The 27,810-nt window shown below is 44.1% G+C and overlaps 1 protein-coding gene across 6 annotated transcripts in view; it reads right to left on the minus strand.

The window, feature by feature from the left end:
- ttn.1 (titin, tandem duplicate 1) overlaps positions 1-27,810 on the minus strand; it is a 175,520-nt gene that overhangs the window by 45,599 nt on the left and 102,111 nt on the right. For all 6 annotated transcript variants that reach the window (XM_076874611.1, XM_076874610.1, XM_076874609.1 and 3 more), the window contains 48 exons: positions 27,207-27,636; positions 26,567-26,872; positions 26,154-26,335; positions 25,813-25,942; positions 25,480-25,631; positions 25,253-25,400; positions 24,228-24,393; positions 23,687-23,838; positions 22,931-23,227; positions 22,450-22,749; positions 21,733-22,047; positions 21,503-21,651; positions 21,127-21,277; positions 20,745-21,026; positions 20,345-20,647; positions 19,879-20,181; positions 18,882-19,163; positions 18,528-18,715; positions 18,325-18,436; positions 17,807-18,109; positions 17,334-17,642; positions 16,817-17,098; positions 16,430-16,729; positions 15,853-16,146; positions 12,797-15,766; positions 12,384-12,704; positions 11,959-12,243; positions 11,553-11,858; positions 11,256-11,419; positions 10,847-11,087; positions 9,483-9,758; positions 9,063-9,362; positions 8,638-8,940; positions 8,259-8,558; positions 7,843-8,130; positions 7,404-7,706; positions 6,835-7,137; positions 6,413-6,718; positions 3,970-4,257; positions 3,506-3,796; positions 3,141-3,428; positions 2,754-3,036; positions 2,332-2,639; positions 2,126-2,230; positions 1,594-1,791; positions 1,206-1,502; positions 528-1,115; positions 131-433 (listed from right to left, as the gene is read on the minus strand). In XM_076874611.1, the coding sequence (XP_076730726.1) occupies positions 131-433; positions 528-1,115; positions 1,206-1,502; positions 1,594-1,791; positions 2,126-2,230; positions 2,332-2,639; positions 2,754-3,036; positions 3,141-3,428; positions 3,506-3,796; positions 3,970-4,257; positions 6,413-6,718; positions 6,835-7,137; positions 7,404-7,706; positions 7,843-8,130; positions 8,259-8,558; positions 8,638-8,940; positions 9,063-9,362; positions 9,483-9,758; positions 10,847-11,087; positions 11,256-11,419; positions 11,553-11,858; positions 11,959-12,243; positions 12,384-12,704; positions 12,797-15,766; positions 15,853-16,146; positions 16,430-16,729; positions 16,817-17,098; positions 17,334-17,642; positions 17,807-18,109; positions 18,325-18,436; positions 18,528-18,715; positions 18,882-19,163; positions 19,879-20,181; positions 20,345-20,647; positions 20,745-21,026; positions 21,127-21,277; positions 21,503-21,651; positions 21,733-22,047; positions 22,450-22,749; positions 22,931-23,227; positions 23,687-23,838; positions 24,228-24,393; positions 25,253-25,400; positions 25,480-25,631; positions 25,813-25,942; positions 26,154-26,335; positions 26,567-26,872; positions 27,207-27,636 (15,451 nt within the window). The remainder of the gene's footprint in view (positions 1-130; positions 434-527; positions 1,116-1,205; positions 1,503-1,593; positions 1,792-2,125; positions 2,231-2,331; positions 2,640-2,753; positions 3,037-3,140; positions 3,429-3,505; positions 3,797-3,969; positions 4,258-6,412; positions 6,719-6,834; positions 7,138-7,403; positions 7,707-7,842; positions 8,131-8,258; positions 8,559-8,637; positions 8,941-9,062; positions 9,363-9,482; positions 9,759-10,846; positions 11,088-11,255; positions 11,420-11,552; positions 11,859-11,958; positions 12,244-12,383; positions 12,705-12,796; positions 15,767-15,852; positions 16,147-16,429; positions 16,730-16,816; positions 17,099-17,333; positions 17,643-17,806; positions 18,110-18,324; positions 18,437-18,527; positions 18,716-18,881; positions 19,164-19,878; positions 20,182-20,344; positions 20,648-20,744; positions 21,027-21,126; positions 21,278-21,502; positions 21,652-21,732; positions 22,048-22,449; positions 22,750-22,930; positions 23,228-23,686; positions 23,839-24,227; positions 24,394-25,252; positions 25,401-25,479; positions 25,632-25,812; positions 25,943-26,153; positions 26,336-26,566; positions 26,873-27,206; positions 27,637-27,810) is intronic.

Genomic DNA, 27,810 nt, shown 5'->3' on the forward strand with positions numbered 1-27,810 from the left:
AATTATTATTATTATAATTAATAAAATAAATCTAGAATTTTACACAAAAAAATCCCAAAGCTGTTGTTATATTGTTGAAATATTATGTCAGAGTCTGGTAGCCTTTTGCTTTTCACATCTATTTACTTACAGGCAACAACTATTGTCCTGACAACCATCGATGGTTCACTTGGCTCACCAAACCCAGCTCTGTTCTCAGCAAGAACACGAAACTCGTACTCCACATCCTCAGTGAGACCTGTGACTTCAAAGCTGAGTTCAGTGATGGATTTCTTGGATGCTCTGACCCATCTCATGCCTTTTTTCTCTTTCTTTTCAACACAATAACCTATGATGTCGCTTCCTCCATCTTCAGTTGGTCTTCTCCAGGTCACAGTGGCTGAATGTCCATCGACTTTTTCAACCTCTGGTTTGGAAGGTGGACCAGGTGGACCTATGTGGATCCATAAAAGAAATATATTGATGAATCCAAATATTTAGCATTCTTCTTCCAGATATACTGTAGAACAAAAATAAATGATACATACCAAATCTATCTACCATTTTAACTGCCTCAGAGTGTGATGGCTCACTGGCACCATACTGGTTAACAGCAGAGACTCTGAAGAAGTATTCATTGCCCTGGATGAGTTTGTTGGCCACATAGTGACAATCAATAATGTTATCTTCTAGGATAGTCCAGAGCAAACGGCTGGTCTCCCTCTTCTCCAGGGTGTAATACTTGATAGGAGAGCCTCCGTCTTCAGTAGGAGCTGTCCATGTAAGAGTCACTTTTTCTGAGGATACACCACTGCACTCAATGGGTCCAGGAGCACCAGGAACATCCAGAACTTTGACCTTCACAGTTTCCTCCTTTACACCAAAGGGATTACTGGCAGTGATTATGTAGTCTCCAGAGTCCTTCCTGCTAGCATATTTGACCGACAAAGTGGAGGATGTGGCAGTGGTCTCAATTTGAACAAGATCTGAGGGTTTAAAGTACTTTCCTCCCTTTGACCAGCAGGAGGTTGGTGCAGGTTTCCCTAAAATGCTTGTGGCAGTGATGACGATAGTATCGCCAGCTCGGACAGTCAAGCCTTCCATCACCTGAGCATCAATTATAATGGTTGGCGCAGCTGATGGAGGACAAATGGAAATTTTTATTTTTATCATGCTGCCTGAAAACATTCAGAATGGTTTTAATATAGATTTATATCTCATCTTACCATATTCATCTGTGCAGATAATGGTATCTGTCTGCTCAGAGGGTGGACTGAGAGCGCCCGCAGCATTCTTTGCCCGAATTCTGAACTCGTATTTGCAGCCCTCTTGCAATTTAGTGACAGTGAATGCAGGTTCCACAACATTCACATTGTTTGCCTTTACCCAGATTTTAGAAGGCAGGTCTCTTTTCTCAATAATGTAGCCCGTCAGTCGGTGGCCACCGTCAAACTGAGGTTCAGTCCACTGGAGGGTCACAGTGCTCCTTGTAATGCTGATCACATCTGGTTTACCAGGTGCATCTAGCGGTATAGATATGACAATAATGAATGTATTGTTTTATATTTGAAAATCATTTTTGTAAAGATGTTTGTAATTTTTTCTTTTACTTACCAACGGGGTTCAGGGCCACCTGTGGATCAGTGGGGGCACTTGGTCTACCAATTCCAGCCAAATTAATTGCCATCACTCTGAACTCATACTCCAGACCTTCAGTCAGCCCAGTGACTTTATGTTCTCTCATCTTCAAGGCAGCTGGGCTTGCCCTCTTCCACAACATACTGTTTCTCTCCTTGAACTCAACATGATAGCCTGCACATATTACCAAAGCAAAATAAACCAAAGTTGACATATAAATTGTATCAAGAATATCGGGACAGAATAACATAGTTGTTGATAGTTCAATTAAATTCAGTTTTATTTATGTAACCCAAAATAACAACAACAGTCATCTGAAGGCACGTAAAGACCCTACAGTTATACAGAGAAACCTCGACAATCAGACGATCCCCTTTCAGGGGAATCATGCTCAGGGAGGAGCGGCCATCTGCAACCGGTTTTGTGTTAGGAAAAGAAGACAGGGCAAAAGACATGCTGTGGAATTGAGCCAGAGAGGAGGTTGGTGAAATGTTAAAGCAGACCATACCTGTAATAGGAGATCCTCCAGTCTTCCTTGGATCAGTCCAGGCAAGATAAGCTGAATCATGGCGCATGCTCATAATCTGAGGAGGAGCAGGAGCATCAGGAACATCTGTACAAAAATAGTGATGAAGAGTGATTAGCAGTCCAAAAAGACAAATAAATATTGAATAACAACACAATTCAGCCTTTGAAATAGTATACAGTACTTACTGAATGGATGTTTGGCTACAATCGGCTCAGATTTGAGTCCTTCGCCGACCCCATACTTGTTCTCGGCACATACTCTGAAGATGTATTCTGTGCCCTCATGAAGACCAGTTACTCTCATGGTGTTGGTCTCCACAACAGAGGACACAGTCACCCACATGTTTGTGATGGAGTCCCTCTTTTCCAGGATATAGTTGGTAATTTCAGAGCCACCATCATCCTTGGGAGGACCCCACTTTAGTGTGGCACCATCAGCAGCAACATCTTTGAACTTTACTGGTCCTCCAGGAATGCCAGGTTTACCCACCACCCTAATAAGGAAAAAGGATAATTTTGACATTTTTTATGTGTAGACACTGTTGTATGGATATGGTGAAATTCATTTTGAGGAAAATACCCTTTAAATGCCATTACATGATCCTTACCTGACAAAGATGGTGGACTCTTTGCTTCCAGCACTGTTTCTCAGCGTGATGGTGTATTTGGAAGCATCAGTCCTTTGGCAGTCCCTGATGAGGAGGGTGGTGTTAACTGCTGAGGACTCTGCACACACTCGGCCAGTGTCTGTCAGGTCTTCATCATCTCCCTTCTTCCAGGTTACCTTGGGTGTAGGCTTGCCAATAATTGGGATCTTCAGGCGGACGGTACTGCCTTCCTTGGCAATGTAGCACATGTTGGGCAACTCCCTCAAGTCACAACTGGGAAGAACTTTATAGGAAAGGAGCAACTACTTAATATATCCATATTTAAAGACTTTATGTGCTTACTTATTAAGTTATTTGTCTGAATGTTTCATAAAAGGGGATACTTACTGATCTGGTCCTTGGCAACCACTTTCAGCTCCTTGGGAGCACTCTCTCCTGTGTCATTCACAGCTTTGACTCTGTAGGTATACTCTCTATCCTCCACCAGGTCCTTGGCACTGTACTGCATATTCTTAGACCTCATTAGCTCCTTGTATTTATCCTCACCATTGAGAACCTCAAGTACATAACAGATGATGCGACTACCACCATCAGTGAGGGGTTTCTTCCAGCTTAAAGTGCAAGAATCCTTGGTAACCAGCAGGGTCTTGAAGTCCATGACAGGCCCAGGCTCCTCTGTAAAATTAAATGTAATTAGTATGACAGTTGGAGAAACAAAATCCAAGTACATAACCTGTTATGATCCAACCCACCTGTTGCTCTGACTGAATCATCAGTCTCACAGAACTCTCCAGTACCCAGCTGGTTAACTGCTGCCACTCTGAAGCAGTAGGACCGCCCAGCATCTAGGTCTGGAACCTTGAATGATGTCTTATTGCAGTTGGTGGAAACGGTAGACCAAGCCTTCCTCTCAGTGTCACGCTTCTGTACTATGTAGTGGGTAATTTCAAAGCCACCGTCAATCAGAGGAGCATCCCAGTAGATGGAGGCACTATCCTTACATGTGTCCTTCACCATTAGATTAACTGGTGGTCCAGGAGTGTCTGGAAAGATAAAACAACACTTCATACTAATGTTTTTGTTTTTTGTTTTTTTGTAAAATTGAACTAATCAAGAAAATAAGACTAACCATTAGTGACTAATATCAATCTGACTTGACTATAGTCACTGCAAAATATTAATGCATTTGTTTAGTGAAATAACTTCCTGTACTGACCAAAAACTTTGACAACGATGGTATACATCTTCATGCCAGCTAAGCTGTCCAAGCTCAGAATGTATTTGCCAGCATCATATCTGTTCACTTTCTCCACCATCACCATGGTGTCAACATGGGTGGATTTGATGATGATGCCCTGACGGTCTTTAATGTTAGTGTTCATCTTTGCCCAAGTTATCTTGGGAGTGGGACGACCCTTGATGGTGGCATGCAGTCTCATGGTGGCACCAGCACGTAGCTCCAGGCCATCCTTCAGCTTTGCACTCAGTTCTGCCTCAGGAGCAACTGTACAAACACAGAGAGAGAATGATTTCATGAGTATGTTTAAGGAAAGTGTCTGCTTTATACAGGGAGTGCAGAATTATTAGGCAAATGAGTATTTTGTCCACATCATCCTCTTCATGCATGTTGTCTTACTCCAAGCTGTATAGGCTCGAAAGCCTACTACCAATTAAGCATATTAGGTGATGTGCATCTCTGTAATGAGAAGGGGTGTGGTCTAATGACATCAACACCCTATATCAGGTGTGCATAATTATTAGGCAACGTCCTTTCCTTTGGCAAAATGGGTCAAAAGAAGGACTTGACAGGCTCAGAAAAGTCAAAAATAGTGAGATATCTTGCAGAGGGATGCAGCAGTCTCATAATTGCAAAGCTTCTGAAGCGTGATCATCGAACAATCAAGCGTTTCATTCAAAATAGTCAACAGGGTCGCAAGAAGCGTGTGGAAAAACCAAGGCGCAAAATAACTGCCCATGAACTGAGAAAAGTCAAGCGTGCAGCTGCCAAGATGCCACTTGCCACCAGTTTGGCCATATTTCAGAGCTGCAACATCACTGGAGTGCCCAAAAGCACAAGGTGTGCAATACTCAGAGACATGGCCAAGGTAAGAAAGGCTGAAAGACGACCACCACTGAACAAGACACACAAGCTGAAACGTCAAGACTGGGCCAAGAAACATCTCAAGACTGGTTTTTCTAAGGTTTTATGAACTGATGAAATGAGAGTGAGTCTTGATGGGCCAGATGGATGGGCCCGTGGCTGGATTGGTAAAGGGCAGAGAGCTCCAGGCCGACTCAGACGCCAGCAAGGTGGAGGTGGAGTACTGGTTTGGGCTGGTATCATCAAAGATGAGCTTGTTGGGCCTTTTCGGGTTGAGGATGGAGTCAAGCTCAACTCCCAGTCCTACTGCCAGTTTCTGGAAGACACCTTCTTCAAGCAGTGGTACAGGAAGAAGTCTGCATCCTTCAAGAAAAACATGATTTCCATGCAGGACAATGCTCCATCACACGCGTCCAAGTACTCCACAGCGTGGCTGCAAGAAAGGGTATAAAAGAAGAAAAACTAATGACATGGCCTCCTTGTTCACCTGATCTGAACCCCATTGAGAACCTGTGGTCCATCATCAAATGTGAGATTTACAAGGAGGGAAAACAGTACACCTCTCTGAACAGTGTCTGGGAGGCTGTGGTTGCTGCTGCACGCAATGTTGATGGTGAACAGATCAAAACACTGACAGAATCCATGGATGGCAGGCTTTTGAGTGTCCTTGCAAAGAAAGGTGGCTATATTGGTCGCTGATTTGTTTTTGTTTTGTTTTTGAATGTCAGAAATGTATATTTGTGAATGTGGAGATGTTATATTGGTTTCACTGGTAAAAATAAATAATTGAAATGGGTATATATTTGTTTTTTGTTAAGTTGCCTAATAATTATGCACAGTAATAGTCACCTGCACACACAGATATCCCCCTAAAATAGCTAAAACTAAAAACAAACTAAAAACTACTTCCAAAAACATTCAGCTTTGATATTAATGAGTTTTTTGGGTTCATTGAGAACATGGTTGTTGTTCAATAATAACATTATTCCTCAGAAATACAACTTGCCTAATAATTCTGCACTCCCTGTATAACGTGAAGTCACAAAGTCTGAAATCCTGGTTGTTCTATTTTCATCTGTCTTGGTCATGATCCTCACAACTATGCGTAATCTGCCTTTGTCCAGGAGCAGTTATTTTTATGTTGTACTTAAATTATTTTGTAGATGTACTACTTAATCGTGGCGATCGGGGCTCAAAGAGTTGGGAGTTCGCCTTGTAATCGGAAGGTTGCCGGTTCGAGCCCCGGCTTGGACAGTCTCGGTCGTTGTGTCCTTGGGCAAGACACTTCACCCGTTGCCTACTGGTGGTGGTCAGACGGCCCGGTGGTGCCAGTGTCCGGCAGCCTCGCCTCTGTCAGTGCGACAGTCAGTCAGTGCGCCCCAGGGTGGCTGTGGCTACAATGTAGCTGCCATCACCAGTGTGTGAATGGGTGGATAACTGGTTGTGTAAAGCGCTTTGGGGTCCTTAGGGACTAGAAAAGCGCTATACAAATACAGGCCATTTACCATTTAATCACTGTTTGTCAGAATTAAAATATATGCAGCCTGAAAATACATACCAACGATGTCCTTGGCAACATGTTTCCCAGGGACTTCAACTGGTTCACTAAAGCCAATCTTGTTGACAGCAGTGATGCGGCACTGGTATTCTGACTTATGAATGAGGTTTTGAATGACGTAGTGGGTCTCCTGCAGGTTCCTTGGGACATTACAGCGGATCCAGTCTTTGGTGTCTGTCCTCTTGCACTCCACCAAGTATCCAATAATGGGGCTTCCACCATTGTTGGTGGGGGCAGTCCAGGCAAGACTGATGGTGCTGTGGGTGGTGTCAGTCACACTGGGATTCACAACAGGTCCAGGAGGAGCTAAAAAAGAGAAGATTGACCCAGTTTAGGTTATATATACATTTAAGTACATATAAGTTCAAGTAACACAGAAAGATCTATGCAGAGTTATCAGAGCTAATGAAGTTACGACTCACTAATAGGATTCTGTGCAACATTGCCAGAAGAAGGCTCGCTGGGTTTGCTGGGCCCAGCCACGTTGACAGCAATAACTCTAAACTCATACTCGACTCCCTCTGTGAGGCCTGTAACCTCCAGACTTCTTTCTGTCAGTGGCTTGCTATTTAACTTGGTCCAATTCATTTCCTTGGTCTCTTTCTTTTCCAACATGTAACCCAGGATAGTGGACTTTCCATCATCTGCAGGCTCCTTCCAGCTAACGGTCATACGGTCCTTGGTGACATTGGTGATCACTGGGGCTTCACAGGGGCCAGGGACAGCTGGAAGTGACACCAAAGGTACGACTTTAGATGGTATTTTTTTTAAAGGAAATTTTATATATGCCATTCAACATGGAAATGTTATGAAAAGAAGCTCTATATGATAACAGAATATTGTAATGATGTTAAGCTGGTTTGATGTAACTACTTGTCTCCTTATCTCACAGGTTTAGACCTAGTTTAAATTATTGATTGTTACAATTCTCCAATACCATAAATCCTTTCTGTGATATATGAACTCAGACAAAATTCTAGTAATGACTCACTGAATGGGTTCTTGGCGATGACAGGGCCGGTGATAAGAGGGTCTCCAACTCCCCACGTGTTCTCAGCGCGGATTCTGAACTGGTATTCATGACCTTCAATTAACTTTGCCACAGTGAACTCAAGGATGTCACCCTTGATTTTACCTGCAACCTGAGCCCATTCAGGTCTACTGGTTTCACGCTTGTCCAATATATAGTTGGTGACTGGGGCACCACCATCCTTAAGAGGAGGTTCCCAAGACAACTTGATGCTAGTGGCAAACACCTCAACACATTTGTAATTTGCAGGAGGACCAGGTACATCTGAAAAAACCAATCAGCTATTTGTGAAAATCATGTTGAAGTTAATGTAAAATGTAATATTAAACATTCTAACTCCAACTTGGATCTTTAGTTTCAACATATATATTTTTTTCTCATAGAAAGTTAAAGATCTTACCTAGCACAATGACCTGGATCTCAGCACTCTTGGAGCCACTGGCATTCTCAGCCAAGATGGTGTATGTTCCTGTATGCTCCTTGGTGACACCTGTCATTTCCAGCTGAAAGTGATTTCTTTGGTGGGTAATAACCTGGCCTTCACCTGACTTCAGATTGTCGTCACCTCTCTTCCAGGTCACTCTGGGCATGGGCTTACCGAACACATCAGCCTCCAGGAGGATTGTAGTTCCAGCCTTCACCTTCAAACCCTTCTGCATCCTGGCATTGAGCTCCACCCTTGGAGGAACTATATTTAATGAAAAGGAGGTAAATGAACACTTAGCTCAAAACTGTCGTAGAAAGATGGTGTTATCCTGACTATTATAGTAGGCTGACTAGTTTATCAGGCTATATGGTATTGTCAAAACTTCTAACCATTTTCAGCACACACGAGGACAGGGTCTGTGGGTTCTGAGGGACTGCTCATGTTGACAGCAGTTTTAGCAATAACTCTGAACTGGTACTGCAAGTCTCTCTCCAGGCCAGTAACTGTGTACTCCTCCTTAGGCACATTCTGGCTACTTGTGTTGCAGCGTATCCAAGTGTCTCCTGGTACCCGCAGGGCCTCAACATAGTAACCAATGATCTTGCTACCTCCATCATTCTTAGGACGGGTCCAAACCAGAGTGACTGAGTTCTTGGTTACATCCAGGACTTCAGGTTTACCTGGAGTGTCTGTAGTGCATAACAGATAAATTAGTTTAAATAGAATGAATGACCTATTCTAATCTAATATGAAGCCAGTTATACTTACCAACAGGTGTTCTTGCAGTGAAAAAGTCAGTCTTCTTGCTTGGTTTGCCCTGGCCAGCGCGATTAATAGCTGATACTCTGAAGGTGTATTCCAGGCCCTCGATGAGGCCAGCACATGGGTACTCAGTGCTTCGAACAACAGTGTCATTGGCCTTCACCCACAGCAGACTGTTCCTCTCTTTGCGCTCAATGTAGTAACCCGTGATGGGACTGCCTCCGTCACTCTCTGGCTTATCCCAGGCCACAAACATACAGTCTTTGTTGGTCTTGTTGATGCGGCAGTTAAAGGGTTCACTTGGAACATCTAGTGACAGTAAACAAAGTTAATCTATATTCTGTACTGCAAACCAGTTTTCAATTATATAATTGACCAACTCTAGGCATAAACCTTAATCTCTACCAAGCGGCATATTTAGGTAGACCTACCAAAGGGGAACTTTGCAACCATCCTGTCGGATTGAATGGGGTCTGATACGCCAAAGCGGTTCTCAGCACGGATGCGGAACACATACTCCTTCCCAGGGATAAGCTTTCCCAGCCTGCAATTAGTCTTTGGGCATGTAGAGAGAGCAGTCACCCAGTCGCCTCTACTCACATCACATTTCTCCACCACGTAGTTAGTGATGTTGCTCCCTCCATCCTCCAGAGGTTTATTCCAGGATAAGGAACAAGCATCAGAGTCAATATCGCTGATCTCTACAGGGCCCTCAGGAGGCCCGGGTATATCTGAAATACACACGGTTACAGTTACACCAATCATGTTCTTCATCACATTCATGCTTTCTGTTGCTGAGGTCAAATATGCAAATTCTTTTTTAAAATTTATTATTATTTAGGGGCACTGACCTCTGATGACAATCTTCATGGTCTGGGTCACCTTTGCAGTGCTGTTCTCAGCCACAAGGCTGTACTCTCCAGTGTCAGTCCTTGATACGTCTTTGATGATCAAGACACACAAGTTGCCTGACTGATGCACAGCCAGGCAGCTAGATGGAACCACGGCTTTTTCGCCACGCAGCCACTTGCAGGTTGGGGTCGGTTTTCCTGAAACCACTGCCTCCACTCTAAGCTTGGCTCCAGCTCTAGCACTTGCTGCCTCTGGCATGACAATCTTTGGTTCCACTGGAGGACAGGATGTGAAAAGACATTACTCTGGGATGCAGAAAGCAGCTTCTAATTCAGCACTAATATATATATATATATATATATATATATACATACATACATACATACATACATACATACATACATACATACATACATACATACATACATACACACACACATATATGTGGATTAAAATCACAACAACAGTCACCTCAAGGTGCTTTATAATGTAAAAATACAATATTAGAAAGAATCCCCAAAATCAGATTGACTGAGCACTTATTGACAGAACCAGGCTCACAGAGGGGCAGCCATCAGCCAGGACTGTTTGGGATGACGGAAGGAAGAAGACAGCAGAGTGAAGCAAGACAGCAGACAGAGCCAGAGTTTAAAAATGACTAATGATTAAATTAAATGAAATGATTAAATATAAGAGGGTAAAAATATAAGAAACACACAGTGAGTGAAGAACACCCAGTGCATCATGAGAATCCCCAGCAGCCTACGTCTATTGCAGCATAACTAAGGGAGGATTCAGGGTCACCTGGTCCAGCCCTAACTATATGCTTTAGCAAAAAGGAAATTTGAAGCCTAATCTTGAAAGTAGAGATAGTGTCTGTCTCCTGAATCCAAACTGGAAGCTGGTTCCACAGAAGAGGGGCCTGAAAACTGAAGGCTCTGCCTCCCATTCTACTTTTAAATACTCTAGGAACAACAAGTAGGCCTGCAGAGCGAGAGCCAAGTGCTCTAATAGGGTGATATGGTGAGGAGCAGAATTTTAAGTTTGATTCTGAACTTAACAGGATGAGAATGAGAAGAAGCCAGAATGAAAAAAATGTGGTCTCTCTAGTCCTAGTTACTACTCTCCCTGCGGCACTGTGGATCATCTGAAGCCTTTCAGGAACCTTTTAGAGAAACATGAAGTAATAAATGTATGAAAGAAACCAGTCCTAGGGTGAGCCTCACCCCTCAGCCTGAATTTAACAAGCAGTTAAAAAAGTGAAAGGATGGTTGAGTGTTTCTAAATATTGCAAATTGCAACACAAATGGCCACAGTGTGACAAATTATCAATAAAACTAGTGTTTAATTAGACACAACTTACACATCTGTTCCTTGATCTCAACAGGGTCTCTGGTTTCAGTGAACAAGCTGAGACCCATGATGTTTTTGGCAGCCACTCTGAACTTGTACCTCTTGCCCTCCTTCAGTCCACTGATGCTGACTGTCAAACCTTTAACTGTAGTATAAGCGTTCCACACTTCCTTTTCAGGCTCTGGCTTCTCTTCCTCCTCTATAACTGGTGGTGGTGGAGGTGGTGGAGGAGCTTCCTCTCCTTCAGGAACCTGCAGTAAATTATATAATTAATGAGTAGCAAAACTATATGAGAGAATATGCTCATGTAAAAAACCCCAGCAAAAGTAAATACTATATATGAAACAATTTCACATTTAGAAGAAATCAAAGTTTATTGAAGCTTTTTTGAACAGAATTAGTTTTGTGACATAACAAACCTCCACAGCTGCTGGTGGCTCTGGAGGAGGTTTGACCTCAATGTATTCAATTACATAACCATCAATCTTGGCACCACCGTCCCCTGCAGGCTTCACCCACCCGACCAAAGCACTGTTCTTTGTGATTTCTAGGACTTCAATTTTCTGACAAGGATCTGGCTTGCCTATAAAAACAAAGTAAAACACTTGTGTTCAATTGTTTGCTGTGACTGATGAAACATCATATCTGTGTTTAACGGGTAGCTATCAGTTGTGGCTGGGCTGTTTGTGTTGATGTAATTAAGACATGATACGTACTGACAGGATCAGAAGCCAGGTAAGAAGTGGGTGTCACTTTGGGAACCCCAGAACCATACTCATTGACAGCTGTGACCCTGAAGTAGTATTCTGTTCCTGGCATCAGATTGGTGACTTTGAATGGAATCTTATCGAGTGCTACTTCGGCCTTGACAGTTGCCCAGGTTTTGCGGTCAATCTCACGCTTCTCAACAATATAATGTGTGACGTCACTGCCACCATTGTTCTCTGGAGGGCTCCAAGACAGCATTGCTGATGTCTGTTTGATGTCTGTAGCTTCCAGATTCATCACGGGTCCAGGAGTGTCTGTTATGATATTTGGATTATTTTATAACTTCACCAAAATAAAAGCATTTTTAATAAACTGTATGGTAGCTGCATGAATTTCTTAATGACCAGGACTTACCCAGAACCTTCACATTGACAAACACAGCTTTCTCTCCAGCAGGATTCTGCAGAGTCAGGCAGTATTTTCCAGATTCATCACGTGTGCTGTTGGGAATGACCAGGAAGGTCATGGTGTCAATGATGTCAACTTTACCCTTCCTGACCACGTTGTCAATACCCATCCTCCTCCAAATCACCTTTGGAGGTGGTCTGCCTCTGATGGTGGCACATAATCTGATGGGACAACCGGCTCTTACGGTTAATCCCTGTTTTAGGTTGGCATCCAAGTCTATCTCGGGTGTCTCTGTTGGAAGAATAACAGTGGAGTTATCTTTTAATAGCAAGCATAGATCACATTTTATTGTAAATTCACTGTCCTCGAGTCTAAATACATTTTCTGTTACACTTTACGTGAATTATAATTAAATTCAATTACGTCCTCACCTAGAATCTCCCTGGGAATCACAGCGCCTTCCAGATTGCATGGCAGGCTCATGCCCACCTGGTTCTGAGCTGACACTCTGAATTCATACACAAGGTTCTCATCCAGACTTGTGACTGTGAACTCGCATATGATCAGCTGAGCTGCCACGTTGCACCTCTTCCAGCCATCTTCACCTTTCTTAACAGATCCCTTTGCCCTCATCTCCACAACATAACCAATGATGGGAGCTCCACCATCTGACACCGGCTTGGTCCATCCCAAGGTGACTGTGGATTTGGTGCTGTCCACAACCTTCAAGTTAGTAGGAGGTGCAGGTGGCTCTGTAATAAGAGAAGAACGGTTTGTGTAGCCATTGAGACTTTCTAGACTATCAACATTAAGCAGAATGTAAACATTATTACTAGCAACATACCAACTGCATCCTTAGCAGTGATTGCACGTGAAGCCTTGCTTGGGTTGCTGATGCCAATTTCATTCACCGCCTTCACTCTGTATTGGTATTCATGAAGTGGAAGGAGTCCAGTAACTGTGAAACGAGTTCCAGGAATTGGATCCTTGTTGACAGGAGACCACTTAACAGCATGCTCCTCTTTCTTCTCCAACAGATATCCTGTGATTGGCTTTCCACCATCTTTCTCTGGCTCTGACCACTGAACAGTCATCTCCTCCTTGGCAATCTTGATGACCTCTGGTGCTTCTGGAGCACCAGGTACACTGAACTGCGTTCCAGCAACAATAGCTTCACTCTGTACTGCTGGTCCAGAGCCCATCTTATTCTCGGCTCTAACTCTGAACATATACTCATTACCCTCAATAAGACGAGTTACCTTCGCTTTGTTGGTGATGACAGCATTGGAGTGAACAGACCAGACTCCCCTCTTGGTCTCACATTTCTCAATTATGTAGTTGTAGATATCACAGCCACCATCATCCTCTGGGATTTCCCAGGCCAGATGACACCTGTCATTAGTGATACCGGATATCTTGAGATCCCTGATGGGGCCAGGTCTATCCAGTACAATGACCTTGGCATGAGCAGAGCATGTTCCTGCATTGTTGGAGGCAGTAACAGCATATTTGCCACTGTCAGTGCGCCTTGCTCCAGTAATCAGAAGTTTAGAGAAGTCTGCACCACTTTCGATTTGAAGCCTGGGGCCCTTCTTAATCTCCTCTGTGCTTTCATCCCTGGTCCATTTGATATCAGGCTGGGGTTTGCCCGTCACTGTTGCCTCTATAGGAATGGAGCCTCCTGCTTTCACTATAAGGGTTCCATCCAATTTAATCTTGATCTCAGGGATCACTAACTGTTCCTTAACCATGACTTCAGCTGTGGTAACCCAGTTGCTTTCACCGCCCTCATTCTTAGTCTGAACTCTGAACTGGTAGATCTGGTTTTCGATACATCTGTCGGCCATGAAGTAAGTCTCCTTGATGGCACCCTTGTGAAGCCTCTCCCACTCATCAGCCTCCTTTGGTTTCTTTTCAATATGATAACCCAGATTACGGCTACCACCATCATAATCTGGCTTCTTCCACTTCAAGAAGCAGAAGGTCTTGCCTATCTCAGATATATGGAAGTCAATGGGATCACCAGGTTTCTCAATGGGATCAACTGCCAATACAGGTGTCTTGGTCTCAGTGGGTGGACCAGTGCCAATCTTGTTCTCTGCGCTGACCCGGAAGAAATATTCACAACTTTCTGTAAGAGGAGCCTTTATCAGACGCTTAGTGCAGTCATTGGAAACCACTGTCCATCCTCGCTGGCTGGGCTGACGACATTCAATAATGTACTGCGTGATCTCAGTTCCTCCATTGTCTTCAGGGTTCTCCCAGGAAACCATGCAGGATTTCTTGGTCACATAAGCCACTTTTATATTCTGGCAAGCTCCCGGTGTGTCTAGGACATTGACAACAATGGCAGCCTGTGCCTGCCCGCTGCTGTTCTTAGCCACAATAGCATATTTACCATAGTCTGATCTGACTGCATCGTTTATGATGAGTTCACACAGTGGGTAGTTGTTGTTCATCTGTGTGCGCTTATCCCTGGCCAAAGCTCTGGCATCCTTGGTCCAAGTGATCTCTGGATCGGGTCTGCCTTTGACTCTAGTGATCAAACTGATAATCTGACCTGCTCTGACTGTCACAGAGTCACGGCATGACACATCAACAACAACTTCAGGTGGTACCAGGATGTCCTTTGCCAAGATAGTCTGAGGTAGCTCCTTGGGTTCACTGTCTCCAACCTTATTGGTGGCTCTGATGCGGAGTCTGTACTCTAGTCCTTCGATGAGGCCTGGAACTCTATAGGCACACATCTTGACAAGGTCTTTGTTGATTCTGTCCCACTGGGCAGTTCCTGACTTCTGAGCCTCAATTACATACCCCAGAATGGGACTACCTCCATCTCTTGTAGGCTTGGTCCAACAGATGTCAGCATGGGACTTACTCCAGTCTTTCAGTTTAAGATTACCAGGGGGGCCAGGTTTGGTGATGGCTCGGGTGGCCTTGATGGGATCAGAGGTAAGCGAGGGCTCACTGATACCAGCAATGTTTTCTGCAAATACTCTGAACTCATAAGTGTTCCCTTCAAATAAGCCAGAGACTCTATATCTGAGGTCGAGAACAGGTGTTTTATTGACACGGATCCACTTTCCTGTCATTTCTCTGCGTTCAACCACATAACCACTGATAGGACTTCCTCCATCATAGTCAGGCAGGCTCCATGACACTGTTACAGCATTCTCTGTTATATCAGAACATTCTGGTAGGCCTGGTGGGCCGGGAGGGTTAAACATGTGTTTGGCAATAGTTGGAGGACTCTCAAGTGGAGCACCGATACCAATCTTGTTCTCCGCACGCACACGGACAATGTACTCACGGCCTTTCTCTAGTCTGGACACCTTGGCTCTGGTCACTGTGCCACTGGAGCTAACCACAGACCAAGGTTCCCATGGTTTTTTCACATCCTTCTTTTCCACCACATAGTTAGTGATAGGTGTTCCACCATCATCCTTTGGGGCTCTCCATTGGATCATCATGTAATCAGGGGTGACTTCCAAAATATTAATGGGTCCAATGGGTGGACCTGGAAGATCCAGGACGGTCACATGAAGGGCAACAGTTTTGCTGCCTGCAGGATTTGACACAGTGAGTATATACTCTCCAGTGTCTGCTCTCTGGCACTCAGGGATACTTAGGGTGGTTGTGGATTCAGCTGACTGAATGTGATAGCGGCCCTCAGATGTGATCTCTTTGCCATCAGTCATCCATTTGGCAGTGGGAAGAGGGATTCCCACCATCTTGGCTGGAAGAGCAATAGTGGTGCCAGCTTTGACAATGAGACCCTCAATAAGCTTTACATCAACTTCAATAGTAGGTGGCACTGAAAGAGAGTAACAGAGCAGAAATATTATAATTATTTCAGGAGAATGTTGAGCATTTACAATACAGCAAAGTTATGCTTCTTACATGTTTTCTCCTGACATGTGACAGGGACACTGGTGTCGGGACGGCTCACGCCAATGGCGTTCTGAGCTTTGACCCTGAAGCGGTAAGTCTTGCCCTCCTCCAGACCTGTGACATGGGTGTGATTGTTGCTTACGGTCTTGAAGGTGACCCAGTCAGTCTGACCCTCTTCTTGGTGCTCCACAATGAAGCCAGTAATTTCACTTCCGCCGGTGCGGTCAGGCCACTCCCATGCCAACCAAACCTCTGTCTTATCTGCATCAGTATGGTGCAGGTTCTTGGGTGGGCCAGGAGGATCTAAAGTATCCAGGAAATAAGAAATTAATTGCTTTTTAATGCTTTTTATTGATGGGATTCAAATGTATAAATTTACAGTTACACTTTTAAAGTTTCACTTTATTCTAGTTTTATTTATTTAGCGCCAAAAACAACATTTGCCTCAAGACACTTTTTATTGTAAGATAAAGACCCTACAATAATGACATGGCATACAACTATCAATTTACCAAAGTAGCTGAAGAATCACTATTTAAAAGTGTGTCAAATTAGACCACGTCACGCAGTAATGACTTTCACTTACAGAGAGGATCGACAGCCTTGATGGGTGTTTTGGTCACTACATAATCACTCCTGCCAAACTGGTTCTCTGCAGCTACCCTGAACAAATACTGGATTCCTTCCATCAGGTACATGGCCATCAGACTCAGTTTCTTATTGGCCGCAGCAACAGGTACCCACTGCTCAGCAGCCACGTTCTTCTTCTGCACGATGTAATGAGAGATGACGGCACCGCCATTGTCCTCTGGAGCCTTCCACGTGAGGTAGGCAGACTCACTGGTCACATCAGAGATTGCCAAGTCCCTGGGAGGAGAAGGCTTGTCTAGCGGAAACAAAAGTTTGTGGTCAAGTAAAACTCAAATATGATCTGAACTCAATAATTCATCGTATTAACAGAGAGTGAATTTACTCAGCACAAGCACAGCAACGGTTGCTGTCTTCTTTCCAGCAGCATTCTCAACAGTGATGGTGTAGTTGCCAGAGTCTGCACGGACGCACTTCGGGATGAAGACTTTGCTGCCAGTGGCAGTAACAGCGACGGTGATGTGAGCAGGAACGTCTGCATGGTTCTTCTTCCAGCTGACTGTGGGCGTCGGCACACCTTTGATGGTTGCACTCAGGGTGATGTCAGTGCCCAGCATGGCCAGGTGGTCACGTGCCATGTTGGCATCCAGCAGCAACTCTGGTTCCTCTGTGGAGGCAAATGGAAAAAAGTTTACAGAATTTAGTAAATGTAGGGGGAAAAAGGCAGAAAGCCCTGGCAGCTAAGCAAAAATGCATTCAAATGATAAATCTTTAATACAATTGAAAATATTGTAACATAATTTGTTTATTTTGCACATTTCTATATGTTTCTGTATTTAAAGAATATGTTGTTCAAAAAACTTAAAATACAGAAAAAAAACAAGTGCAACTGATTCTATTACCAAGCCTGTCATGGACTTTAATGGTGTCCTTGACATAAGCAGGATCTGATTTGCCGGCAGCATTGACAGTGAAGATCCTGAATTTGTACTCGTGTCCTTCAGCCAGCCCTGTCACCACATAGTGGAGGTCAGGGCACTGCTCTGGGGTTTCGTTGGCTTGCATCCACTCTACGGCACCAGGTGTCTGGTACTCCACAAGGTATCCAAAGATTCGTCCCCTCCCGTCGTGGCGTGGCATCTTCCACTTCAGGCTGACGGAGTCCTTGGTCTTATCATAGGCCTCGGGGGTCACAGGAGGACTGGGGCGCACTGTGATAAAAAAAAAAAAAAAAATCTGAAACGCTTTCTTAATCCTAGTAGCAAAGATGGGCACCTAAAATATTTGTAACTTTATGGCAGGGACCTTTTATGCACAAGGAACACCTGAGTATAGTACTGTTTTTACAAATATTTAATGTCTTTGACAAACTAACCAATAGGGTCTTTGGCAAGTATGGGCTTGGAGGGGACACTGGGATCTCCAGGTCCGAGCTCATTCTCAGCCATCACCCTGAATTCATACTCGCAGCCCTCCACTAGATCCTGGACTCGATACTGAGTGGCTGGGTACAGTGGGTCTCTGGTGACCCTGGACCACCTCTTGGCTGTGGTCTCTTTTTTCTCCAGGATGTAGTTGGTGATGGGCTTTCCACCATCACGAGGCCGGTTCCACAGCACTAGAGCATTGGTGCCATACACCTCCCTGACTGTTGGCATTTCAGGGGCTTCGGGGACTCCTGCAGGAAGGCAGCAAGAGCAAAGAGACACATAGGGAACGACATTTGGTAACTTTGAGCATACCAGTTATTTGCAGATCATTTATCATTTTTCTTTTGCTGTTTTTTTTGGTAAATTCTTCATACGTCTTCCAGTTAAAAAGAACATTTTTTCTCACTGGTAATTTGACACCTCAAACTGGAACAGCAAAAAAAATAGCACTCCATGAACGTACTGAAGAGATCTTTGGCTTTCATCTCCTCAGATTCCAGAGGGTCGCTGATACCGTACATGTTCTCAGCACAGATTCTCATTATATACTCCCTGCCCTCTGTCAGCTTGGGGATCTGAGAAGAAACAACAACATGTAAGCATCTCTCAACTGCAGCAAACCTTTAACAGGACCTCTGAACATCTTGTAGAGCCACATCAGCCTACTTTGCATGTGGTCTTGGTGGTGGCAGATGTTACTGTGGTCCAGGTTTCTCTGTTGATGTCTCTTTTCTCAATTATGTAATTAGAGACATCAACACCACCACTGTCCAAAGGAGGCTTCCAGGAGATCACCATGTATTCCCTGTGAACCTCCTCAAACACCACTGGGCCAACAGGAGGAGTCGGGCGGTCTGGAGGGCAGAAAGAAAAGACAAAGAGAAATGAGTTCTCTGTTGTGTGATCACGCACTCCCTGCATTATTTAGAAAGCTTGTATTTCAGTCTGCTTGAAAGCAGTAAATGTAAAATAAATCAGTCATTTAGCTGCTACGTCTCTTTGAGATCTGTGTTGACGTACCAACAACCGTGATGTTGCAGACTCCCTTCCTGGATCCGGTACTGTTCTCTACAACGACCACGTATCTGCCGCTGTGTTCACGCTCTGCCTTCATCAGGCCCAGCGACATGGTGGTTAGCGTGTTCTTGAACATGATGTGTTTGTCAACTTTCAGCTCCTTGTCGTCACAATACCACGTGATGGATGGAGGTGGTTTACCAGTATAGCGGCCCTGCAGCAGGCAGCTCTCCCCCACGCGGATGATGATCTTATCGCGGAAATCCAGCTCAATGGTGGGCGGCTCTGTGAAAACGGAAAGCATCATTTTTAATATTTAATACATTTAGGATGATCTCGACATTTCTGTTTTCGATTTTGCCTTACTGGGAGTAAGAAACCACACTGGCATGTGGAGTCTGATAAAAAAAAGTAATTTTATTCAAAGTACTTTTTTTTCATTTGTTGTTCCTTCTTGTTGTTATTTTTTCTAATGGATATTTTCTAATACGAGTGATGCTGACCATTGAATTGTCACTGCTTTCAGTAATAATGGTTATACTTAGACTATACTGGTTTTTTTTCATTGCTTCTCCATGTTGGCTTAGTGTTAACATGGTGCAACATGTTGTGTTGCTGTTCATCTCAGGTTGTGTTTACCTAATTTAAAGACCCACTAAGAACATTTTATTATGTAACGTGAAAAAACTTTTATTCTGACTGTATTTTTGGAGCAAACTGTGTGACCTGATGAAGACGATCTGTGAATCCAGAAATGAAATTTCAATTCAATATTATTTTTATATTTATATATTTATTTATAACAGTTTGCTCAGGTTGCTTTATATTGTATATGACAAAGAAGTGGCCTCTCACAGAGATCTTCTGACATGATGTTCCTCATGGAAATCAATCATTTCACTGTTTTTCATTTTTATTTTTTGTTGATGACACTGGCATGTTTTACTGAACCCTGTTCGCTGCCAATAATAATGCAGTTCTAATATGGACAACCGCTTACCCAGCTCGTCCTTGCAGGTGACTGGTTTGGTGCAGAAAGACGGTTTGCTGGGGCCAACCTCATTGACAGCAATGACCCTAAACTCATAGGTGTCACCCTCCCTGAGGCCATCGTAGGTGTATTTCCTGTCCATCAGGTGCTCCTTTGTCAGTCTAGTGAATTTGTCTTTGCCAATCATGCGTGCTTCCAGGATATACATAGTGATCTCTGAGCCACCGTCATACTTGGGCGCCTTCCAAGCAATGCTGATCAAATCTTTGGTGACCTTGGTGACTTCCACCTCCTCTGGTCGGTCAGGAACACCTACAAAACAAACATACAAACATTCTTCACATCTGAAGACAGGAACTCGCTTAGTGATTTAGATTTGTACTCTTGGTTGGATCAGATAACCTTCTTCATTTCTTTAGTGCAGTAAAAGACCTCTAGTGTCCAATGGCCACTATGTTTGTTTAATTAAACTCACTGATGGGTTCCTTGACGACAATCTCAGCTGCAGTCTCCAGAAAGGGTCCAATACCGATGGCATTCTCTGCAGCTACTCTGAAGAAGTAGGCCTTTCCAGGTGTGAGGTCATGAGCCACAGCGTTCTGTCTGCTGGCGGTGTAGGACAGCGACGTCCAGGCTTTGCGCTCAGCCTCACGTTTCTCAATAATGAAGTTGCTTATAGGTGAGCCGCCATCATTCTCAGGGAAGAACCAGTTGATTTTGCAGGAGTCACTGCTCAGGTTCTCTGCAACTAAGGGGATGCCTACTGGCCCGGGAACATCTAAGAAGGACACAATCAAACGTAATAAATACATATTTACAATTTCTGTGGGTTTTAAATGTCCAACAATTCCATTTTAATGAAAACAGTGTGTTACCCAGAACTTCCACTGTGATCTTCTTTGTCTTCTCTCCTCCAGCATTTTTGGCGGTCAGTGTGTACACACCAAGGTGTTTCCTAGTGCAAGGTTTGATGACAAGAGATGAGCTGATGGCTGTGGTCTCCACTTTAGCCTCAGGAGGCAGTGCAGCTCCATCTCTACTCCAGGTGACATCGGGGGATGGCTGGCCTGACACGTAGGCAATGATTCGGATCACGCCGCCAGCGTGGACCACTATTCTTTCTTTCACCGAGGCATCCAAGTCGACCTCAGGCGCAACTGGAAGGAAGAAACTCAGTAGTCTATTCCAAAAGGACTCCATATAGGTCTTTTAAGTCATTGCTGGGAGAACTTTGACTAAATTAGCGGACCGACTTACCAATTCTGTCATTCACTTCGAGAACCTCTGGGACTTCTCCTGGCTCACCATTGCCAGCAGCATTGAAGGCAATCACTCTGAACCTGTATTTACCACCAGTCTTCAGACCAGTGATCACAAACCGGGTGCCACGGATTTCCGTGTCCTTGGCCTAAAAGACATGAAAATGGAGTGGATCTAACAGACAGACGAATGTTTAAATGGTTTATTCTAATAAGACACTAAGGCTTTGTGCTTCATGAGAAGTTGCGGTTTATTCATGTTGGGTTGGGACCTCATGAAATGATTTGGCTTCTTTTGTTTGCTAAGTTTGGCCTCATGATAGATGTGCCAGTCAATGAAGTTATCAGATGTTTGGTTTGTAGAACTGTATTACCTTGACCCAGGCTTCAGTGCCCTCCTCTTTGTGCTCCACCCAATAACCAATGATCTTGGAGCCTCCATCCTTCAGAGGAGGAATCCACTCCAGGTCCACTGTAGACTTTGTCCAGTCAGAAACCTTTGGGGTTGGAGGAGATGGCGGCGCTACAGGAGGAGACAGAGGTGGTTAATATTGTGTCCTTAAAACCTGTATGAATTCTAGTGATTTCAGAGTGTGATTCTTACTGATAGGGTCTCTGGCAAAGATGGGGTCAGTGGGAGGGCTGGCAAGTCCGGGCCCTGCGGCATTGATGGCAGAGACTCGGAATAGATACTGGGATCCCTCAACGAGTCCGCTCACCACAAACGACTCGCCCAGGCCCATGGGACGGATCGGGTCGCGGGTGACACGGGTCCAGCGTTTGCCAGTTGTCTCCTTGCGTTCCAGCCAGTAGCCAGTGATCGGGGACCCCCCATCGTCCTCAGGTTCTTCCCAGTTAACGGTCATGGAGTCCACGGTTACGCTGGTAACTGTCGGCTTTTCAACCTGACCAGGTGCAGCTGCAGGTGCGCAGACACATAGCATCAAAGGTTAGAGGATTAGAAGGCCTGATGCAGGTCGTACCCGTACATCTTTTACATTTTGATCCTCACTTTCACTTTTAAATAAGAACATTTGATTTGATAGTTTCGCATGACTTGTTAAAATCTCACAGCTATTATTGTGCTGATGGTTAAGAATGACTAAAAGATGGATTACTGCTTGGTATGTTTTCTGAGTGTCATCCTCTATTACAAAGCCCTCCTGCTGTCGTTTAGCATAACAATGCAACAGAAGATGTGAAAAGAATTATATTATTGCATGCTGTATATGAAGCTTCCTTAAACGTGACTGACTTTAAATCGACCCATTAATGGTTTCATAGCTTTGTTTGCTGCTGAGAGTCAGATGGTTAAACTCACTGTAGAGATTTCGGGCCACCTCGGGCTCACTGTCCAATGGCTCTCCGACTCCATACTTGTTCTGTGCCATAATGCGGAACACGTACTCATGTCCTTTCATCAAGTTCTCCACTGTCCAGATCCGCTCTTTCGGCTCACTGGTGACAGGCACCCAAGTCTTTCTGTTGGCCACCCGCCTCCAGATGACGTAGTTCGTGACTTTGGAGCCACCATCGTCCTTCGGCGGCAGCCAGGAAAGCGTGATCTTCTCAGCTCCAATCTCCTCAAACTTAATGGGAGCAGAGGGAGGACCGGGACGGCCTGCAGGCACACAAAATCAAGACTCAAATAATGCTGTGGAAATTATTCTGGTGAACGATAACTGTAATTCCAGCAATTTACTCCACCACACCGACTATCATGAAAATAAATAATTAATATGAAAGTTAAAATAAAACATGAGATATTTTAGATATATTTGCGGTGTGTTTTGTGATTGTACCGAGCACGTTGAGCCTCATCTCCTTGGAGGCCTTGCCAAGGCTGTTGGAAGCCACCAGCGTGTACAGGCCTGTGTCGGGACGTTTGCCCTGCTGGATGAGCAGTGTGCAGCTGTCGTCCGAAACAATCTTATTTATATGCTCGTCGTACTGAACCTCCACCTTCGCGTCGGACTTGTGGGGCGGAGCCTTGTACCAGGTGAGTGTAGGGAATGGACAGCCACGAATTTGGGCCACAATGCTAATGTCGGAGCCCTGCTCCACCTCCATGAACTCATTCAGCTCGATGGATGGAGCACCTGGAGGACGAAATAAAGGATTTGACAGTTATTTGCTTTTTAATTGCATTTTGGCAGCTTGTCTTTCTAGGTGGAAATCTAACACTGACGAAAGTAAATATGGGCAATACTCAAGGTAATGTCCATAAAATATTGTGCTTTGTTTATTTTATGAAAGGTACTGATAGTCATTACATACTGCTGTTGGGACACTGTAACTTGAGGTTAAAAAGGACATAATTTACAAACAGAACATCCAGCTCTGCATCCATCACATTTCACAGGTTAGCACCCATAAAATGACAAATATGACTAAAGTACTGAAGTGTACTGTTACTACACAGTGTAGCTGCATATGTGCAGAGGTGCACGTTATGTAGGGTTTTAAGTGACAATATAAGGAGCTGTTGAACGGACTCAATACTGAACTGAAAATCAAACTCTGCAGCTCCACTGCCCATTTTATTAAATTTCTCTTACAGCTCTGGTCCTGGATGATGATTGGTCCAGCAGTAGATGAAGGTCGGCTGGGTCCGACTTCATTGTAAGCCATCACCCTGAACTCATACTCATCTCCCTCTGTAAGGTCCTCCACTTTAAAGCTGGTGGTGTCCACATCTCTCCTGTTGCACCTGGATGTAGCACAACATGGAGTTACAGCCAAAGCCAACACAACAGCAGCTCGAAAAGGTAAAGATGAGTCTCTATTGGCTTACAAAGAAAAAAAAAATCTTCCAGACCTGGGGCGCCTCTGTCAGTGCGCCCCAGGGCAGCTGTGGCTACAATGTAGCTTGCCATCGCCAGTGTGTGAATGTGTGTGTGAATGGGTGGATGACTGAATGTAGTGTGAAGCGCTTTGGGGTCCTTAGGGACTAGAAAAGCGCTATACAAATGCAGGCCATTTACCATTTACCATTTAACAGATTTAGGTCTGTAGTCAGAAAGTCAGAGTAAGTCCATACCACATGTTCTCAAATCGAGTCTCAGCAGAAACCAAGAGAGCAGATGTGTGAAGTTTTACCTCCTCCAGGACTCCTTCTGGGTGCCACTGCTGTCCCAGCAGAGGAGATCCACGCTGTAGTGGGTTACAGGTGAACCACCATCGTTCTTTGGAGCCTTCCAGGTCAGAGTTACTGTGCCCTTCCTGACGCTCTGGATCTTCAACCTTGTTGGAGGATCGGGAGGATCTGCAGACATTACAGACTGGTGTCAGATCACAAGCAGCCACGATGTACATAACACTTGCTTCATCAGGAGTAATGCTGCTGCTGATGAATGTCATTTCTGTCGTGATTTGATCAAATTCAGGATATACCCTTTTCTTCTATGATATAGTGCTCAAGATTTATTTTATTGATTTCAGTTGTGTCTGAAAAGTTAGTCTTGTTATCACATAACTAGTGTGTGGGTTAAAATTGAGTTTAGAGTCAGTCTAAACCAGGGGTGCCAAACTCAAATACACAGTGGGCCAAAATTCAAAACTGGAACAAAGTCGCGGGCTGACGTTAATATTTATTGAAATATATTTAATCCTCCAGATATAAGAATGAATCTTTTCTTTTGGACTCAAACACGCTTTGCTGAAAAACTGAATATGGAACAAGCAAAGCTTAATACTAAACAATATATATATTAGCTGTATGATACCAGCAGGCCAGCTCTGATAGTAATTTGGTATAGCTTCGTGGGCCAAATGTAAGTAGGCTGCCAGAGTTTGACACCTATGGTCTACACTATAAAATCAAATTACAGTGTACAGAAGCAATATTAATTTGTTCAGCAACACTTTGTTAGATGTTTGTTAAGGTCACATTGCTGTGAATAGTGCGCTTTTTCTGTGTATGTCTGACAGTATCATCTGCACATGCTCTGAACATCACGATACAAAAGTAGAAAACAGATAAGATAGTTTGGTTTATATTGGATTTGCACACTGTGTACAAACGGTAAGGTATTATGCTATACTAAAGGTTTCTGTGTATAAAACCCATCTGTTTAGATGAGCCAGAGCAGGAAACAATAGATGATAATAAAAATCGAACGTACGGATTGGATCTCTGGCCTTGGTCCTTTGAATGCTTGCGATGTAGGGGCCAAACCCAAAGCGGTTCTCAGCACGTACACGGAAAAAGTACTCCTGGCCTTCATTCAGATCTGGCACCACCAGAGACTGAGCAGCGCAGGCCGGGTTTACCTGGAAGAACAAGATCAGCGTCAAATACATGGGAGCAAAACAGTGTATAGCTTAATGTGCGTTATTCTGCAGGCTGTACCTTGGTCCATGCTTTTCCCTCTGCTGTTTTCTTTTCAATAAAGTAGCTCTTAACCCTCTCTCCTCCATCACACTCTGGGGGTTTCCAGGTGAGTCTGCATGTTCCCCTGGTCACGTCACTAATCTTCAGGTCTCTGGGAGGTCCGGGCAGGTCTGCCGGGTAACAATCAGTCAAAGACAGAGAGACTCAATGTTTTTTGGCATATTTTAAACTGCTAATTGGACATAATTAACTTAATTAACATATCCTTCTTTAATTTGTATATTTACTTCTATTGTAGTCATTACACACTTTGTAGCACCCTGCCAGGTGTGTCAGTGTGAAAAGCCTTACCGAGGACGCTGACTCTGACTTTGACCACTCTGTGTCCAGCAGGGCTCTCTGCGTTGATAATGTATCTGCCACTGTGGTTTAGTTTGCAGGCTGGGATCACAATCACTGAGGTTGTGTCGGTGGAATGGATCTGCGACAAGAATTTCACCCTCTCCTTAACACATTCAGCACTAACTTTGCTGAGCTATAATTCAGATTGCAAACCATAAAAACAGTAAAGTTTTTGTCTTCTAAGATTATCAGGGCTGAATAATCTTTCAAACCCTTCTTTAGAGGAATGAGCTGAATATATTTTAAAATATTAAAATATGTCATTTGGACAGAATATATGGACGTCTGACCTCTGAGTCAATCGGCAGAGTGTGTAGATCGTTCTTTTTCTCAGTCTCAGCCGTTCCATCGAAAGTCCAGGTGACTTTGGGGACGGGTCGGCCGGTGATGGTGGCAGGAATCTTAATGGTCGTTCCTGCTCTACAGTTTAGCAGGTCGTGAGCAGTCACATCGAGAGTCACCGTTGGCTCAACTGGAGAGAAAAAACATCGGAGGAATACATGCCTTCCTTGAGTTCATGACACACATGGCACACTGTCCTGTTTGATCCTGTCCTTAATGTAAGCTCTGCTTTTAAATCGGTATTGAATTATGCTGCACAAATCAGAATGAGAATATTAAACCTCTGGTGAAAATGAAAACATGTCTGTTATGTCCAGGTCTGTATTAAACAGAGGTTCTTATCTGTGTTTGTATCTCTTACTCAGGATGTCCTGAACCAGGATGTCACCAGTCCTAGCAGGCTCTGAATTTCCAGCAGAGTTCACCGCGTAAATCTTGAACTTGCACTTCTTGCCTTCCTTCAGGTCAGGTACAGTGATTTCAGTGGAGGGGTGGAGCTTATCAGCAGGATTCACTCTCCTCCAATCAGGAGAGCCCTCCTCATGAACCTCTATAATGTAACCCTTGATTGGGCTCCCGCCATCTTTGTCCGGTGGGGTCCAGGTTAGAGTGACGCTGTTCTTGGTCTTGTCTTTAATTTCAGGATTTCCAGGTATGCTTGGAGGGTCTACGGAAGAAGAACGGAGGGGTCAGGCTGTCTAACTTGACTTTTTTATTTTACCTAATAATCCAATGTGCACATTTTGAACCTGAAGTGCTGTCTATCACCTAGAATGGTTTCGTGTGAGTTACCTAGGCTTGGAGATTTTAGCCATTGGTGTGTCTGCGTCCTTTCATTATTACAGAATGAAAAGGGAACTTTGGTTTTACTCATATGAAATCATCTAAATTAGAGCGCAAAAAAATAACCCAAAAATATAAAGCAGTGTTTTTATCCAAATCTCTGTCTTCCAGTCTAAATCTGAATCATGGATTAACAAAGCTGCTCTGGGGTCACTCACTGCATGGATCCACAGCAAAGCGGCACTCTGTGGCCTCGCTGGGTGGTCCAACACCAGCAGCATTGCAGGCTGAAATCCTGAACTGGTACTCTGTTCCTTCTATGAGCTTCAGCACGGTGTACTGCAGGCCTTTCACTGCCGGTTTGGTGACTGGAGCTCGGTTGACACGACCCCAGTACACAGCACCACGTTCCCTCTTCTCCAGCCAATATCCCTGGATGGTGGAACCACCGTTGTCCAGAGGGGGATCCCAAGTCACGGTCATTGTGGTCGCTGTAGCAGCAATAATTTTTGCATTACGTGGAGGTCCAGGAAGACCAAATGGATCCCGCAGCTGGACTTTCTCTGAGTCGCAGCCATCACTGACGCCATATTTGTTTTCAGCTTTGATCCTGAACTGGTAGCTACCATTCAAGTCCAGTTTGTACACCTGAAGAAGCAGAACACATTTTGTTCTTGATCAGGCATTAAGGATGAATAGCTGTTTGTGTAGGACTATTTTGATAATAATAACATTTCTAATAAAAACAGAAACGTTTCTTATTTGATTACTGGAATAGTTTTTAATGTTTTGACCTGTGTATTTGTCTGTAGACAAACTGCT

Source organism: Maylandia zebra, linkage group LG16 (genome assembly GCF_041146795.1).
Source record: "Maylandia zebra isolate NMK-2024a linkage group LG16, Mzebra_GT3a, whole genome shotgun sequence".
NCBI lineage: Eukaryota > Metazoa > Chordata > Actinopteri > Cichliformes > Cichlidae > Maylandia > Maylandia zebra.